General features: G+C 40.9%; 1 protein-coding gene across 2 annotated transcripts in view; it reads right to left on the bottom strand.

Annotated features, from left to right (window-relative positions):
* The window catches only part of PARN (poly(A)-specific ribonuclease), a 164,850-nt gene that overhangs the window by 108,165 nt on the left and 37,566 nt on the right, over window positions 1–19,119 (bottom strand). For both annotated transcript variants that reach the window (XM_082670611.1, XM_082670612.1), the window contains exons 19-20: window positions 1,563–1,618; window positions 269–355 (exon numbers count right to left, since the gene is read on the bottom strand). In XM_082670611.1, the coding sequence (XP_082526737.1) occupies window positions 269–355; window positions 1,563–1,618 (143 nt within the window). The remainder of the gene's footprint in view (window positions 1–268; window positions 356–1,562; window positions 1,619–19,119) is intronic.

The raw sequence follows: 19,119 nt of genomic DNA, 5'->3' as shown, positions 1-19,119 counted from the left end.
GGCAGTAAGGGGCAGTCATAGTAACTGTATCTTGCTTTCCATGGATTAATAATAGCACTCTATTGTGGGATGCTAGCGAAAGTTCCTCAGATCACATTAGCACAAAGACTGCAGCATACCAAACTCCAGAAATTCCATGAGTGAGACTACAACCTTGCATATTAATCCTTGTTTGTGCCCAAGTTAAAGCCATCTGTATACCTTTGACCATCTAGACCAAAAGAGGAGCAGGATCCTAGAAGTACAGCTGTACTTGTGCTTTACTTACCAAAGGCACTGAAAAGCTGGTAAAGGTCACTCGTTTTCCATTCTTTGGGGAATGTCACATGGAGGACGTGATCACGTTTAGGCTGCACTATAAGACAAATTTTTGATGAAAGGTTAATAGCTGAAAAGTGGACAACAGACCAGTGGTTCTTTGATGAAGCTAAGCCCTGGCTAACTTGGGGAATCGTTATGAATGCCTCATGATTACCAAATGACCCCTGAAAGCATTCTTGGGATTGACTGGAAGGACACTGCCATCTGAGCTTAGGCCTCACGCTCTGATACTTTACAGAACCCACAACAATTTGAACCCTAGCAATTCTATGCAGAAACATCTTCGCTCATAAAGTTCCCGGGAAAATTATTTAAAGAAAAAAAGAAAAAGACTGCTCTGTTCAAGAAGTTTCACTAAACATTTAACTTTCTCCTTTTAATCTAGTTGTCCATATGTTTATTTAGTTAAAATAATAATAATAATAACGCAGTATCCAAGTTAAATGGACTGTGTTTGAGCAGAGGCAGTCCTGAGTCACAATCTTGTTTTCTAATCCCAGACCCACCACTTAACTGTGCAACTCTAAACAAGAGACCTAACCACTCCAGCCACGCATGATTATAAATTGGGGATGACGATATTCAGCTCATAGAATTGCTGTGAGAATGACAGATTTAAACGTAAGTCTAATATGGAGTGCAACACAGTATGTACTCAAACTACTATTACAATGATTATTATCAACAAGTATAAAGTGTAGTTCACCCATTTCTCTATGCCTATCGGCACATATTAAGGCAAATAAACCAGGCTAGGAAAACAGCAATGGAAAAGAATAATCAGAAGAAGCAACCACCTCCCAAATAGACTGGCTTTCTGAGGTTTTCAATGGAAAAAAAAAAAAAAAATCCACCCATTAAACTTAAATATATACATACTCAAATAACTGGAAAATAGAAAATGTACTGTTATTGACATGGCTAGCACATCTTAAAATCTATTACATATATATTTATAAAAAATTACGAATTTAGAGTTCTGAGTGAAAATGAAGTAATGATGAGAAGACATATTTTTTTAAAATTCCACTCATGTATAAACTGGAAAATGTAAGTAAAGAGATGAGTTAATCAAGGCCCAAGGGTAACATTAACTTAAGCATACTATTCATATCAACCACAAAATCACTGGCTATTTTTAAGTGAATAAAGCTCTTTCTTCAGTAATACTTTTCCTGTTATCCCTTCCAGACCACACACTTAAATATGCAGATGCAACGAGAAAATAAAAATTCACTTACAGTCTGGTCCTTCCAAGTTTAGATAGGGGATATCCATGACTCTCATGAGAAATAGCCTACCAAAAGAAAAGAAAAACGGATAATGGACTAACTTCTATTAAAAAAAGACTGATATAGGCATGTTTATTTAGCTAAAAAAAATAAACATATAGGCATCTATTAAATTCTTTTGTAGAAGCTTCTTAATTATATTACCCTATTTCTAAGATCATTTTAAAGGGTCTTAAGATTCACTTCACATTTTTCTCTAGGGCTAAATATTTATCACAAATAGAAGAAAAAAACTGGTACCGCCAACACCTACAACAGCTCCTGGCACTCAGGAGCTACTCAATAAGTATTAGCTAAATGAAAAAAATTAGTAATCAAAGAGTCAAAGAGCTGCCTTGTTGGTCCAGAGAAACTGAGAGAAAACAAGTACTACAGAGTGCTAACCATCTTAACCTCCTATGAACAACTGTTCCCACAACTGTAAAGGTAAACCCTATGGATTGGTGTTTTGTGAGCTAAAAACGTGTCACTGATGTCTTTTTTTTTTTTTTTTTTTAACTGAATGCAGTCATTGGATGAATACTAATCTTACTGGGTGAACTGCATGGTCTTAAATAAGTGACCGGCTCAAAAGCTCATGTCATTACTGCCATTTAAAACATATTAAGAGCGCAAAGCAAAATAATCCTTGCTTAAAAAAAAAAAAAACCTATCACACGGATATAAACCATAGCAATCATTTATGTATACTTCCAAAATGGATACAAAGGCACTTTTAAAAGAGTACTTCTAAGTTACAGCTCTCGGTAATGCCATTCAATTTGCTTTTATTTGCATAATTATGGACAAGATATCAGGCATTCTGTTGTTTGTAAGATGATTTTAATGAGCTTTATTTAGATAACATATTGTGCATTTCTGGTAGGGACCACATTATACAGCAAATTAAAAAGGCAATCCAAGTGCCCAACAAGCAATTAGTTTGGCTTCACTGACCCGCAATTAAGGCACATTATTACCAGGCATTCAAAAGCCAGGCAGGGCATGATCTGGTTTACAAATGGAACCATCAGCATGAATACCACTGTTCTGTTAATGCCAGAAAAAACGAAGTCCTGGTACTCTGTGGTTTGAGAACTTGTTGCCTAGCCTACAATTTAATAAACCAAATCTTATGGCTAAGAAACCAAATTTATTTTTAGTTCACTAATTTAGTCTCAAGTGTACTATTCTGGTTCTGGTAGCTGGTTTACCCAATTTAATGAATACTGCCTGCAATGCCAGAAGACAACGAGACATATAAAGCACCTAGCACATAGTAGGTTCCCCTCGAAAGTAACTGTTATTACTACTGACAACCAGAACCTGAAAAGTTAGTCCTCGGTTATAAGGTTATTTTTATGCTTCACATAATTTTCAATTCTCCATCTAGTAAATTTAGAGATGGCTCCCAGCTTTAAAAACCATATCAAGAAAACTTTCAGTGAAAGTTAAAGGAACATATAAAAGTCAAGCATCATAAAAACAATTTAAAACGTGTACCCAAATTTCAACAGAAGAATAAAAGCTGAATCACCAAGATGTTCACTGCTATACCATCAAATGCACCAATAATCAAAATCAACCTCCAGGTTCAATTTATGTGGGGGTTGGTAAATTACATTTCATCATTTCAACAGAATATTAAACAATCAAAATTAACTTCAAGATAATTTTCAAAAACTTCAAAACATCAATAACTTGTGGTACAATTTTAATTTTGAAAAAAGCACGAAATTTTATACTATTTTGACAGCTTTGTAAAACACCGATGTCATTAAACCAAAAATAAAAACTACTCCCCACCCCCTGCCCCGAAAAAACGCCAATCGTTTTGGGAAACTTTGTTTTTAAAAATTCCTTTTACTATTATTTTTTAAACTTAAAAAAGAAAATAGAGGGACTTCCCTGGTGGCGCAGTGGTTAAGAGTCTGCCTGCCAATGCAGGGGACATGGGTTCGATCCCTGGTCCGGGAAGATCCCACACGCCGCGGAGCAACTAAGCCCGTGCGCCTCAACTACTGAGACTGCGCTCTAGAGCCCGTGAGCCACAACTACTGAGCCCGCGTGCTGCAACTACTGAAGCCCACATGCCTAGAACCTGTGCTCCGCAACAATAGAAGCCACTGCGAGGAGAAGCCCATGCACCGCAACGAAGAGTAGCCCCCGCTCGCCGCAGCTAGAGAAAAGCCCGCGCGCAGCAACGAAGACCCAGCGCAGCCAAAAAAAGAAAAGAAAAGAAAATAGAATAAGCAACAAGGTTCTACTGTATAGCACAGGGAACTATATTCAATATCCTGTGATAAACCGTAATGGAAAAGAAAATGAAAAAGAATGTATGTATATATAACCAAGTCACTCTGCTGTAGAGCAGTAATTAACACATTGTAATTCAACTATACTTCAATAAAAAATAAATTTAAAAAAAAAAAAGAAAGAAAGAAAATAGAGGCTACCAGAACCAAGAGGCCCAGGGGAAATAATCAGAGATTTTCTTAGAGAAAGTCCAATTGAAAATGCTAGTAGAATCAATCTTGTGTACCCTATGCACTACTTCACCTGCTGTGGGGGAGACGAATACAAAGTGAAATCACAAGGTTGAGTCTGCAATTGCTTTATTTCTTTTTAAAATATTGTTTTCCTCCTAAGATCATGTGGCCTCAATGAGCTTAGAAAACCTACTGTCCTATAAATACAAACAAGGATGACAGTTAAAAAGCAGACCTTCCCAATTCTCTCACCATGCAAATATTTTAAAAAGAATTTTTTTAAGATATCTTTTGTCGAGCATTATACTGGCTATTTGTCAAGCATTATACTGGCTATTTGTTCTCTAATATTTCATCTGGATTTTAAGTATCATTTCTGCTTAAACTAAGTAAAAATTTATTCTCAGTGAAAACACTCAAAAAGATTTTTTCAAGTTAGTTAATCCTACACTACCTTGTTTGCTTACTCAATACTTTAACTAAATAGAAACCCCTTTCAAATTTCAGATGAATTATATTAATAGCCCTTCTCACTCATTCCCTACGCCTCCACCTTCATGCCTGGGCTTTAGAGAGAAGTGAATCACCCCAAACCCTGGAAGAACACGAAAACCAATTCTGTGTGTGACTTGGCAGACTGCACCCCATACAATTGGGAAACCAATTCTAAAACTGTAGCTGAGCGTCTGTGGAACAGAACCAAAGTAAACTCGCCAGGGCCTCCCTGCCCCCATAGGTCAGACGGTTTGCAAGCCACTGCTCTGGTAGCACCCCTGCCCTCTTGATGGAAAATTAAAACATTTCATTGCATGCATGCCTCGTCAAAAGGCCTACATTGACTCCCTAGAGTGATTTGATAAAATACCTCACGTGTAGATCATCTGACTGGACAGTTTTCATTTTAACATATGAGGAAATGCACTAGGCAAGCAGAAATGCTGATAAACACATGAAAGGATGTTCCTTCCCTGTGATTGTATTGAAGAACAGTCTCTTCCAAGAGGCCTTTCATCTGCAGATATCAAAAACACATTCGGACCAAGGCTTGCATGAAACGTTATTTCTATCTCAGTGATGATTCAAGACAGCTGTAATTTGGTAAAGACACTCAAGGCTGTGTGGGGCCCTTGCCACATTCCTGCAAGTTTCCTGGTGAAACATTATTTTAGCACTTATTCTCCAAAGGACTGACACGAACTCTGTCAAAGACTAAAATTAAAATCCCCATTTGATACAAGGGCCAATTTTACACCAGGATTCTATCCTGGTAAACTACATGACTCAAGTTCATATTCTAGATGCTATGACACAAATTTTACTCTTTTTGGCATTTGTCAGTTTGTTACTGTTCTATGATAATACTGGTAATGCTGTTTATCTCGGCTTTCAAACATGTCTAGAAAGATCCAAGGGTAGAACACAACATACTCGGGGTCATTCACTCAGCAGGCTGGATGAATTCAGCTCAGCCAATTTAACAGGCTACACAGAATAGGCTGTGTACAATGGCTTTATGTCCCAAACAGCTACCCACCTCTGCTGCCCATATGCTGCATGGCACTCATGAAAAGCCATCTGCTAACATTCTTTTCTGACCAGAGCGATATGACACTGTGACCTAGACTGTGTAAGAAGGCCCGTAGTCACAGAATTTCATTTCAGACATAAAGCTCCTTAAGAGTCTAGAACCTTGAGCACTTATCAGAATGTGCTTCCCTAGTCCCCAGATCGGCATCTGGACAGAAATGTAAATTCCTAGGCCCCACCTAAGCCCTACTGATTCAGAATCTGGGAACTGAAATCACTGGGTTCACAGAAAAAGAGTATGTTCAAGGCTGTGTTAATTGCCATTCATGATGATTCAATGGTCAGCTGGATAATAATAACTTGTGTCAACTTGTCCAAAAAAGTATTAGTCTTAATGATTTGTTTACAGTAAATCATTTTGCTTAGAAAAACACAAAACGATTAAAAGAAACACCAAGGACTACCTCGAAATCCAGGAAGCAATAACATAAGGCTTCCACCACTCCCGGAAACCAGGAGCTGAACTGTGGCATGCAACTAGGTTCTCTGCAAGAGATAAATTGGGGAAAATTATTGCTGACAGCTGTTTTTCTCATTTTTAAGAAGAAAGTAAAAAAAAAGATTACTTAAACTACTCTCTTGGCAACTCACTGGCAAAAGTCCAACCCTTTCTGTGACTTGGCCACAAATCAGCACCTCCAGCATCACCAACTTTAACCACTAAAGCAGCACCCAAGGCTGGCCAACATTGGAAGGAGGAACACTCACATACATACAAAGAATCAGATGTCTTCAACCTTATCAAAATTCTCCGACCTTACCAACAAGTTTCAGAGCCAGATTCTGGCAACCACAAAACACACTGAGCAGCTCAAAAGAAGTACACTAAGATCAAACGTTATTCTTTGATGACACAATAGCTTGCCTTGGACTATGGCTTATCTGAACCATTCCCTAGTTGTCCAGTGAATAAAAAAGGATTGCAAAACAGCGCCAGTATTAACCCGTTTTATGCAGCTGTGCTCAAAAAAGCAAAAAGGGCAAAGGTGATATTCAAAAATGCACACAGGGCTACTTCCCTGGCGGTCCAGTGGTTAAGACTCCGCGCTTCCACTGCAGGGGGTGCAGATTTGATCCGGGGAACTAAGATCTTGCATGCCATGGGGCATAAATAAATAAATAAATAAAGTGCTATGGAAAAGAAATGGCTGGATATATCCTTTGAAAAAAAAAAATGCACACAGGAAGTCCTGAAGGTCAATCAGGAATACTTTGCACGTAGGCTCAATCCTCGGGGAATCGAAAAGATCATTACAGCTTGTTAAAATTCTGCATGACCGAGTCTATGTGTAAAGCCAATAATTCTATTCAGAAATGAAACAAAATATTTAATTTTGCTCCTGCAGCAGCATGCTTTACAATGCTGTTAACTGATGGCAGAGAAAGACAATGAATCAGTGAGGTGCACTGAGGGCCACTTTAAGAAGCAACTGGCAGAAAAACCAGTACTGCCCAGGGCAGTGCAGTGGACGTGCAACTGACAAAAGGCCCAACACAAAGGTTAGGTTATAAGTGGACAATGATATATCCACCTGACAAACCACTGAAGGCCAGTGAGTGACATGATGCTGCTAACCACTAGTTTTACTGTCTTCTGTAAAATCCTTTACTGCGTTTTTTTAAGTTACAAAACTATATAAATAGTACAGCTCAATTAATAAATGAAATAGAGATAAAACACACTAGTAGGAAATAACACTAAAATGACAGCTTTTTTTTTTTTTCTTTTTGGCTGGTGGAATTACAAGTGGGTAATTTGTGTTTCAGTCAGGAAAAATATATATTACTTTTTTAAAGGACAAAGTTCCTGACTAAAATAACAGTATTTATTATGGCACATTCAGCCTCATTTGATCCTCTGGTGTCTGGAGGACAGGCAGGCATCAGTCCTGTCATACAAGGAATGAGGAAGCAGGTTTTCCCAAGTCCAGTGGCTCACCCTTGGCCATCATGGGAGCAGAGACAGACTCAGATCCAAAGCTTCCCACTACAAGCCCTACACTAAAGGCTCCTGCCTTCTCTCTGCTGGGTACCCACTCCCATCGGGCTTTAACCTGAGCTACTTCCAAAGCCTCCATGTGAAACAGAGAGCCTGATGTCCATGGGGTTTTTTGGTGATGCTTTAAGATCTGATTAAAATCATAGCTTTGTGTGATGGGGCAGAGTCCAGATACAAGAAATGATGTTGCTGACTGAGAAGAGCTTTGGGTACACTGAGGAAGGCAACTAGGATGACCGAGCAGAGAAGAGAGCCATAGAGCCACAGGTCAAAAGGACAACCTTCCCATGTTTGCAGTGCAGAAAGAGCTGCTATCTGGGCTACCTGGGCATCGAGCCTTCCAGTCACACCTGCCCCCACACACCATGATCACCATCAGGAAAGCCAGTGCTTCAGCACATCTCAGGGTTGAGCGAGACACTGAGGTGTCTGAATGCTTATTTTACGTAGGTCAGATTTGTACACATACACACAGGCCTGAATGATCTAGAAGGATGTCTGATGTTACGGCATGTCTTCATAAAGGAGAACAGTGTTTATTCTGGTGTCCTGCCTGAGCAAAAGGAAAATCCTCCAGCCTCTAAGCTTCTCATTCTTCCATCTAGAAACTCAGTATTTCAATAAATGAGTAAAAATTTGCATTTGCTCATCTGCTTTCATCAGGACTACACTTCTCTTCCTAAAAAGCTTTACCTCAAAAAAAAAAGAGATTTCCAAGTAAAACTGCACTCCTCTTATACCACTGAAGACTGGAATACCGAAATGTCGAGTAAAATCTAATCTCAACACAATTTGAGCAGTGAATTAATTTGTACCTCACCCCAAGTCCCAAGCCTTCCAAAGGAAAATTGAAACCTTTAACGACTGCCAGCTCTACTGTACTTGCAAATGGTCTTGGTATTTCCTTCAGGGCACAGCAGTAAAAGCACTTCATAAGAACCTTGTATGCAAGGGCTCATCATTATACATATTTATGCGCTATAAAAAACTGATTTTATCATCCAGGGTAGGAAGCATGCAGACATCTCTCACAAAATAAGCTCATTTGTTTTGCTCACTAAAGCTCTCGTGTAAAATAAGAGGGCAACCGCTGGCTACAGGAGCGTTACTGGGGCACCAGCTATTTCCATTTCACGCGGGGGGTGGAGCGCGTGCAATTTCCATCTAGCCACTTGATGTTTTGACAAATACAGCATTACCCGACATTTGTCCCGAAGCCAACTCATGTCCCTTCTCAAGCAGAGAAATACGCAAGCAACAAGGAAGGGGGAAAGAAAGGAAAGAAGAAAGAAAACCAGCAGCTCATGTAAACAGTCTCCATCAAATGAACCATATCAAAGTACATCAAATAAAAGTGTTAAACTAAACCTTGTACAAAGGCAACGTCCGCAGGGCCTATAAAACAGCAGACTGTAAAATGTCAGAGGAAACCAGTCCCCCACAATCCAAGGGTCAAAGTCAATGTCTTTTAGAATCACTGCTCAAGCCAAACACAGAGACAAAGAAATCTTTCAAATATATTAGCATTATCTCTTAAGAAAATGTGCCACTAACTGTAGAACTGTATCTTTTAGAGACTGTTGCTGTGGAGGAAGAATCCATTCCCAGCTGCGGACAGACCTGGGTTATCCCTGACTCTGCGGTTTCTGGGGCCCTCAGCAGATGGCCTCAGCTCTCAAATGGGGACACTATTACCTACCCCCTCAGGGCTGCTGTCAGAAATTACTGTCAATGCAGGTGAAATCCTCTGAACCGTGGAAGATGTTCGTTGGAGAAGATATTTGTTAGCTAGTCTAAATTTCTTCGAGTACAGCTAACCCTTTTTTAAAAAAATATTTATTTATTCATTTATTTGGTTGCACCAGGTCTTGGTTGCAGCAGTCAGGCTCCTTTGTTGCAGCTCCCTGGCTCCTTAGTTGCAGCACGTGAACTCTTAGTTGTGGCATGCATGTGGGATCTAGTTCCCTGACCAGAGATCGAACCCAGGCCCCCAGCATTGGGAGCGTGGAGTCTTATCCACTGCGCCAGCAGGGAAGTCCCTCACTGCTAACCCTTGAATCGTATAAATTAACTGTTAAATAGCCTTGGAAATAACTATTACCTACTTGTTCATAGCCAGGGCCAAAACAAGGCAAGGAATACCTAAGAATGCTGACTTCACTACCAACATGTCTATTCAGTGGGCCTCCAAAAAGATATATCCACATTCTAATTCCCAGAACCTGTGAACACTGCCTCATTTGGACAAAGGATCTTAGCAGATATAACTAGAAATTAGGTTAAGGACCTTAAGATGAGGACATATCCTGAACTATCCAAGTGGACCCTAAACGCCATCACAACTGTCCTTATAAGAGAAAGGTAGAGGGAGACAGGACACACAAAGAGGGGGAGGCAATGGGACAATGGAGGCAGAGATTGGAGTGATGTGGCCACAAGCCAAGGAGGGCCAGCAGTCACCAGATGCTAGAGAGACAGAGCCTCTGGAAGGAGCACAGCCGTACCTATACCTTGATTTCAAACTTCTGGCCTCCAGAACTGTGACAGAATAAATTCTGTTGTTTTAAGGCACCTACCAAGCTTGCAGTGATTTGTTATAAGAACATAGGAAACTAATATGATATCCTGCTATGGAGGAGGCAAGCTGTTTAAACAAATATCCAGGGATTGATTTTTTTAACCTCAACAAATTACTTGTTTATCGTAACGATTAACCAGAGGGACGTGTACTTTAAAGCAACCAGAGCAAATACAAGGCTAGAACGGGCCTACATGTGGACAGCCCCTGGGGGCCCACAGGGCTGGCATGCCAAATAGAGGTATGTGGAGTGGGTGCCCTTCAAGGTTTCTCTAAAAAGTAGCCTTTTGACAAAGCCACAGTAGCAGCTTGCCTGATAAATCTTTTTGGCAAACAAGACCGCAAGGCAGAAATTAGATAAGGCAAAATCAGCTTGAGGCAAGCACCCCCTTCGCTGGAGAAGTCAACAACTAGTTTGGAAACAAGCACTAAGTTCCCAGTCTTGAAAAGCCCCACACTAAAGGCTTCAGGATATTATAATGTGCCCTAGACTTGCCTTGTCTTTCACCTTTATGAAAATCAGTGTACTAACTTTCAGGGCAATCAAACCAAGCCAATCCTTGGAGATTCTTTCCATCCTAGTAATTTGGGAAACCCAAAGTAAAATGAACATGAGTTGGGACAAAATAAAGGGCTTTGGTTAAGGGATATGAGGATAAAATACATCCTGTGTACCAGGGAAAAATACATTCGGTAAACTAGGGAGCAATTGGTTTCAAGTCTTCCAGAATCTGGGAGGCTGCTCTAAGCGTTCGTAACAGTGTGATTCTTACTCTTCATGGCACCTGACTCCAAAATTTGCACAATTTGGAAGAGGTTGAGAATGGACTCCGCTTCTATTAGAAGGCTTACTCCCTAGACTCTTAATAATTAAGAAGCAGCGTCCAGGGACTTCCCTGGTGGCTCAGTAGTTAAGAATCCGTCTGCCAATGCAGGGGACACGGGTTCCATCCCTGGTCCAGGAAGATCCCACATGCTGCAGAGCAACTAAGCCCATGAGCCACTACTGAGCATGCATTCTAGAGCCCGCGAGCCACAACTACTGAGCCCACATGCCACAACTACTGAAGCCCACATGCCTAGAGCCCGTGTTCCACAACAAGAGAAGCCACTGCAACGAGAAACTGGCGCACTGAAACGAAGAGTAGGCCCCACTCGCCGCAACTTGAGAAAGCCTGCGTGCAGCAATGAAGACCCAACACTGCCAAAAATAGTAAATAGATACGTAGATAGATAGGTAGTTAGACAGAAGCAATGGGATAATATATTTTTTTAAAAAAAAGAAGCCGCGTCCACAACAGTTCTAACTGGTTTAGGACAAGTGATGAGCTACGTTCCCTATCCCTGGTTCAAGATCCATTTTTGGTAGAACCGAGGTGACAGAGGACATTGCTCCTGTATTCAAGCACCATTAACATAAAATTAAAGGACAGCTAATACCGAGTTCCTGGGAAAGCCAGCCCATCGGAAAGGAAGGGTCCCATAATTGGCACTGCTATTTTTTTTTTTTTTTTTTTTTTTTTTTTTGGCGGTACGCGGGCCTCTCACTGTTGTGGCCTCTCCCGTTGCGGAGCACAGGCTCCGGACGCGCAGGCTCAGCGGCCATGGCTCACGGGCCCAGCCGCTCCATGGCATGTGGGATCCTCCCGGACCGGGGCACTAACCCGTGTCCCCGGCATCGGCAGGCAGACTCTCAACCACTGCGCCACCAGGGAAGCCCGGCGCTGCTATTATTCGCCTCCATTCTGCCTCCCCTGACCTCCTCGCTCTGGCATGACCGGGGGCTCCTGGGGAAAACGACAACACAAATGCTCCTGGTGGCAGACGAATGGAGGAGGTGTCCGCTTCACTCTGCTGCTCACCAATCACACAGCCTCACCAGCATCCTGAGGCTCAGTGCACATGAGTGCGACCAACACACAGAGACGTATTCTCTCCTCATTCACAATCCAACCTCGCTGCAAGACCTTTTTAAGTAAGATACGAAAACAGTTAGGAAGTGCTTTCTTAAGAGGACTTCTAGGTTGCTGTTCTCTATAAAAAAAAGATTTTATTGGCACCACACACTTCTGCCTCTTTCCTCCTGTCAACACAGAGAGACTGCCACCCAAGGATCTGAGGTAAGTCCATACAGCCCGCTTTGTTTATCTATCACTGTCCCCAGTACCGGGAAAAATGATATTCACCTTATCTTCTTGGAAGTTCACTGTAGTGACGGTCACAGCCGCACTCAGCACAACCGCTCCACGCCATGTGCTATGCCAGCAGCCTGACCGACGGGACTCTGCAGCCTCGGGGCGGCCCCCCAAGGTGGATGTTTACTACCCCCACTTCACAGAAGCAGAGCTGGCTTCAGAAGGCGGCGTAATAAGAACCCAGGTGGCCCCGACTGAGGCCCCTGCTGCCTTGCCTGTGAGCAAACCTTACGGAGGGTGTGGCACCACTCCCCAAAACAGCAACGCAAACAGAAAAGAAAACTCCTCCAGGTGTTTGCAAAATAGCAATCGTTTTAATAGATTAAGATCTCACCGAAGCAATGAGTTGCTCAAAAAGAAACAGCTCACACAAGGACAAGTTTATAGAGACAGAAAAGTAGATGAGAGGTTTACCTAGGGCTTAGGGGAACGGGGAATGGGGGAGTTATTGCCTGATGGTTATGGAGTTTGTTTGGGGTGAGGAAAAAGTTCTGGAAATAGACAGTGGTGATGGTTGCACAGCACTGTGCATGTAATTAATGCCACTGAATTGTACACTTAAAAATGGTTAAAATGGCAAATTGTATGTTACATATATTTTACCATAATTTTAGAAAATGCATAATGTCATGTAACCAAAACCACTGAATTGTACACTTTAAATGGGTGAATTGTATGGTATGTGAATTTATATCCCAATAAAGCTGTTTAAAAAAATAAAAAAGAAAGAGCTTTCAAAGGGTCACTTACAAATGTTATTTCTTTACATTCCTCTCCCAGTAAAAATCTACAACTGAAAATGCTACCCAGCCCAAAGACTGAGATATGACCATATGCCTCGGGGGAAAATAACAAGCAAAAAAGATGCGCACACAAATTTTCTCCCTGAGCACCATTTAGTTACAAGCATGCTTTTCCCTCCCCTCCCTCCCTTTTCTGATCAAGGCTCATAATTGAATACAAAGCCCTACTTATAGGGGGTGTACAGTACTAAAGGTATGATTATATGGTATTTTCTATAAAAACAAAAAGCTCCCAGCACTTGGTCAAAGAAGCAGGTCTTCAAAGTATAAACGTCCCCACAGCAGTGACAAGCTAACTGAGGCCCACAACATGCCAGCCACCGTGCATTTTACATACATTCTCCCATGCCACCCTGATGGCACACCTATCAAATGGGCACCAATGTTCTCAACTCCAGATGAGGAAGCTGAGGCACGGGGTGGGTAACTTGCCCAAGGGGGCCCAGGTATAAGGATTGGGGCTGGGATTCAAATCCAGGAACCTGACCCCAAAGACCACAACTGCTCTCTACTACACGATAGCAGTTCTACTGTAAGTAGAAGTAAAGCAGTTCTACTGTAGAAATTAATCAAATGATTCTAACATGTGAAATGCAAATAGAAACCAATTATGTGGTGCACTGTGACACCCACAGCTAGGCTTCCCAACAGCACAAACTGTGTTGTAACTCTTGCTTATGTTGGGAAATTGGAAGCTTCATGGGGGGAATTACTGTAACACTTAACAACAATAGACTCTATTGATAACCAGGCTGAACAGGATCTCAGTAAAGACACATTTGCTCCATCACCCAGGATGCTAAAACCCGACGGCAATTGCTGGGAACCAGGACAGATTAGCATTGCCCTCTTGTTGCTCCAGTACCTTCTGCTCCTCTGTATGAGGAGGGGCAGGCAGGACAGGAGAAGATGAGGTGAGGGCCTCCCTGCAGGGGGTCAGGCACCACTCTAGTGGGAGACAAGCAGGGTCTACACTTCCGGACACATGGGTCACCTGGTGAAGGGCAGTGCTGGTAAGTGAGGCAAATAAGCATGGGCCTGTCCAGTACCAGTGAAAGAAAGGAGGTTCAGCGCAGATCTTAAGTATTTTGTTTTCCTACAATCCTTCAGTTTAAAATCTCTCTGATGTTAAATACGAAGCACATGCGTATTGTAAGAAAAAACCTGCTGCTGGAACATGATTGTTTTCCACGGAGGAAAAGAGAAAGTATCGGTGTGCTTTATTTCAGGTGCCGCAATGATTCCTCCCACTCTATACTTATCACTGTTTTATATACCTATACAACCTTCCATAAATTGCTATTTTCATTTGAATAACAAAACTCTTTAAAATGCTCCATATCACAGCAATCTTGCTCCCGTTACGTACCAATCTGACATATTTCATCATCATCTGATTTTTCATAAGCAAACACTAAAGGGTGAGTACTGGAAAAGCGGACATTCACATTTGCTCCAGTTTTATATCTGCATAGTCACAAATTTTCTCCTCTATCATGAAACTAAAAACATAAAATACATTCTGCTACCACATCTACTGTTTTGAAACCCCCAGTGTGTTAAATTCTCTTGTATTTCAAGAAAGGAAAATAATATATGCTAGCCACCTACTAAGTTCTAGGAACTATCAAAATCCTTTTGCATCTCATGCGATCTTTATAACTTCCGTGGGAAGGGAATAGTTCCACCCCTGTTTTTACAGAGGAGGAAACAAAATTGTCTTATGGTTTGTCTCCTCACCTACAGCTTAGATAGAACATATAGCCATGTCATCCCAGGAAGACCCAGATTTCTACAGGACTCCTGTTCAAATTCAAAACACTTGTGTCAAGCACCAGGCAGCCATCCTGTACAGTAAAGTGCAGACAGTTCTTCCTTTTTAACTCCACTACTTAGAAATTAGCCAAAATAAGATACGTGCTCATTTCCTTCCTCCTTCTAAGAACTGAGGTAAATAGAAAATAACCTTCCCCCAAAACCCTTCAGAAAAGGTTATCTACAAAAGAGTTCAAGGTGTCTTGCAGAAACAGATGGCTACTAATAAAACGTTAAGGCAAAAGTCTGATTTTGTGCTTTCTGTGGTGCAATAAAAAGTAAAAGCAGAGAGTATTTTTAGCTCCTTCCAGACTAAAAAGATTTCACCAAAGGCTCTTCTCTAAGTCTGGTTTTCCATGCATTGATGAAAACTGACCAAGGTCATAAAAGAAGGTAAACCACTTCCTGAGCAGAGAGCCCATGACATAAAGGAAGATCACAGTGCACACAGCCCGTCATTAGCAGTGGTCTCACCCTGATTTCCATCCCTCAGCAAGCTTAGGACTTTCATTCTGAGTCCAAAAAGGAAGGGAGAAATATGGGAGGTGCCAAGGCCACGAAAGAGACAAATGGTACCATGTGAAGTCCTGCTGGGAGGTTCTCTTGGACAAACAGGGCTCAGAAAGCACCCTGTACTGCATTCAGTCTGCATTCTGCTCAAGTACCAACTGTCTCAGGATCTTCTCAATAGTTGACTCAGTAAAGCTTCCCCAGAAAGCACACCTAACACAGCCAGATGCTAATTCAGAATAATGTGGAAATAGGTGGAGTTTATCTCCCCTCAAGGTCTACTTTTTAAACATAAATCTGGTGAGAGCAGAACAAAATATTATTTGCATGTGTAATTGTCTCATGTCCATCCAAATTTATATTAGGGCTATGCATGTTTGGTTAAGCTTACATTGAGGAAAGTCTGGTGCCAAAACAAATAAACCCTCAGAAAAAATTACAGATTTTTCTAAAACCAACCACTTGAGATAACATTGACGGCAACTGCTGGATGTTTTTCTACAAGGGAAATCTTGAAGAAAAGTAACAAAATCAAGGTTTAATGTCATAAATGAAACCTACGTTTAAGTAAGAATGAGGTCAATATTAACACAAAAAGAGATGTCAAAAGAAGCAACTGCTTTTCCCACTTTCTAAATGGGTTAAGAATGGATGGCTGACTATGGAGAACAGTATGGAGGTTCCTTAAAAAACTAAAAATAGAACTACCATATGACCCAGCAATCCCACTAATGGGCATATACCCAGAGAAAACCATAATTCAAAGAGTCATGTACCACAATGTTCACTGCAGCATTATTTACAATAGCCAGGACATGGAAGCAATCTAAGTGTCCATCTACAGATGAATGGATAAAGAAGATGTGGCACATATATACAATGGAATATTACTCAGTCATAAAAAGAAACGAAACTGAGTTATTTGTAGTGAGGTGGATGGACCTAGAGTCTGTCATACAGAGTGAAGTAAGTCAGAAAGAGAAAAACAAATACTGTATGCTAACACATATATATGGAATCTAAAAAAAAAAAAAAAAAAAGGTTCTGAAGAACCTAGGGGCAGGACAGGAATAAAGATGCAGATGTAAAGAATGGACTTGAGGACATGGAGAGGGGGAAGGGTAAGCTGGGACGAAGTGAAAGAGTAGCACTGACACAGACACACTACCAAATGTAAAATAGATAGCTAGTGGGAAGCAGCTGCATAGCACAGGGAGATCAGCTCGGTGCTTTGTGACCACCTAGAGGGGTGGGATAGGGAGGGTGGGAGGGAGATGCAACAGGGAGGGGATATAGGATAAAGATGTTAAAAAAAAAAAGAAAAAGAATGGATAGCTGTACTTGACCAAGCTATTCCAACACAGAATAAAAACAGTCCTTATTTTGCACTTCAAATCCTGCTGGAATTTTTTTTCCCTTCGAAGATGAAGATTCTTCCTTTACAGATGGGGAAAAATAGAGCAAAAAAATCAAAGTGGCCAAGAATTTTCAGGGCAATATCACAGGAGGATTCCTCAATCCTCAACTATTTTTGATATGCATCTAGGTTTCAGCAAAAAATAATCTGAATAGACACAAGTCCCAATTTAAAGTGAAGTTATATGTTTACTGCCCAGTTCTTCTGAGTAATATCCTTGCACATAATTAGCAATAATAAATTGATCTAGAAATATATAAAGTCTTATTTAAACTTTTAAATCAAAGCCTATTTTGACTACTCTTCATTTTGGTCACACAGATGACTGATAAAACTAGAGACAGCCTCTATCTAACCCAGTTTGTATCCATCACTTGATTTTATTAGAAGCTGATTTTAGTGGAGAAGCAGGATTGTTGTTTTAAATATTTAAACACGAGTAAACATCTCCCAGTTGGAAACTATTGTTAAACAACTAACTTAACATCAAAAACACAAAAATACAGGACTTCCTTGGTTGGTCCAGTGGTTAAGAATCCGCCTTCCAATGCAGGGGACGGTTCAAATCTCTGGTCAGGGAACTAAGATCCCACATGCCACGGGGCAACTAAGCCCACGTGCTGCAACTACTGAGCATGTGAGCCACAACTAGAGAGCCCGCGTGCCACAGCTACAGAGCCCACGCGCTCTGGAGCCCATGTCACAACTAGAGAGGAGCCTGTGCACCGCAACGAAGAGCCCACACGCCACAATGAAAGATCCCGCATGCCACAACGAAGACCCGACGCAGCCAAAAATTAAATAAATAAATATTTTTTAAAAACAAACATAAAAATGCAAGGAAAGGCCCAATCCAAACAATATTTAGTGTCACCTGCAGATTCCATAGTCAATGACATAACTGTCTTTCCTAAGATTTACAAAGATAAACACTACCCCCAAAATTAGAATTAAGAGCTAAGAAAAACCTATTTTGAGCTGGATACACAGCTAGAACTCAACTGTTAGCAGAACTAATTTCCCATGCAGAAAAATTCAACTTAATTTTCAATATACACTACATTGTTACCCAGTCCTCTTTGAAAGATGTTTTGAAAAGTCAAACACATTTACCTCTGAACTTCCACAGAAAAGAAAAACGACGATTAAAAAAATAAGAAGCCACAGTATGATAAAATTCACTAACTCAGACTACACAAATTCCAAGCCTATAGGAATCCAGATGGTTGGAATTAACATCTGTCTCTGCAGCATGTCACCTACAAACAAGCACTGTGATACTGGTATTTATACAGACTCTGAAGGAGACAGCATTCTTACTTGGTGCAGCACTGATGGAAATGTAAAGTGCTGCATATAATGTTAAGGAAATGATGTAACCAAACCAACACTGAAACAGTTCTTTCTCTCAGTGGTAGTAGTGATCGATGTGGGCTGCCCTGTTCTGTCTGGCTTGCCCTGAATCTCCTAGAACCAAGCCCATGAAGAGAGCTGGGGTAAAGATGAAGGTTTAGGGCTCTGGCATGGAGCCAAACTGTGGCCGGCTTGAGGATCACATCCATAACTTTAGCCTCAACTGTGCCAAGAAAGCACAAACCACACTTTGAAGTAACTATCTGAGATTCTTTGGAAATGCTCTGAACTTAGACATTTCCCTGAATCACACTGACTTCCTCCAACAATGAAGGTATCCGAGCAAGCTTTTACTTCATTGGATCCATTCAGATGAGGGCTCGGGATGCAATGATAATCAAAAACTTCTCCATAGATTATCTTAAAAGCCATCTGTGTAACCAACATCATCTTAGAAAGAACATCATTTAATCAGATAATAATGCAAGCATAAATAATAATCTCACACATAAAGGCTTGTTAGGGGTAAGTTAGGTCTGTGTACACAGACACATACACACAGTCTCCCTTGTGAGTCATTTAAATTCCAAAACCACCAGTTCTTTGTCTTGGAAGAGATGTGCTACCTTCAATAATGTTTTCTTTCTTTCTTTTATTTAGCCAATATATTCAATAAATTATTTTTGAAAAGGTCAATTTCTATTTTTCAAAAAACATCTGAGTCACCAGAGATGAAAAATATCTTATCTAAAAATGCCCTAGACCTCCCAATCACCCCTAA

The sequence above is a fragment of the Grampus griseus genome (assembly GCF_964374135.1).
Source record: "Grampus griseus genome assembly, chromosome: 14".
NCBI classification, from domain to species: Eukaryota; Metazoa; Chordata; class Mammalia; order Artiodactyla; family Delphinidae; genus Grampus; species Grampus griseus.
The sequence above is the reverse complement of the archived record's forward strand: the minus strand, read 5'-3'. Positions and strand labels throughout refer to the sequence as shown.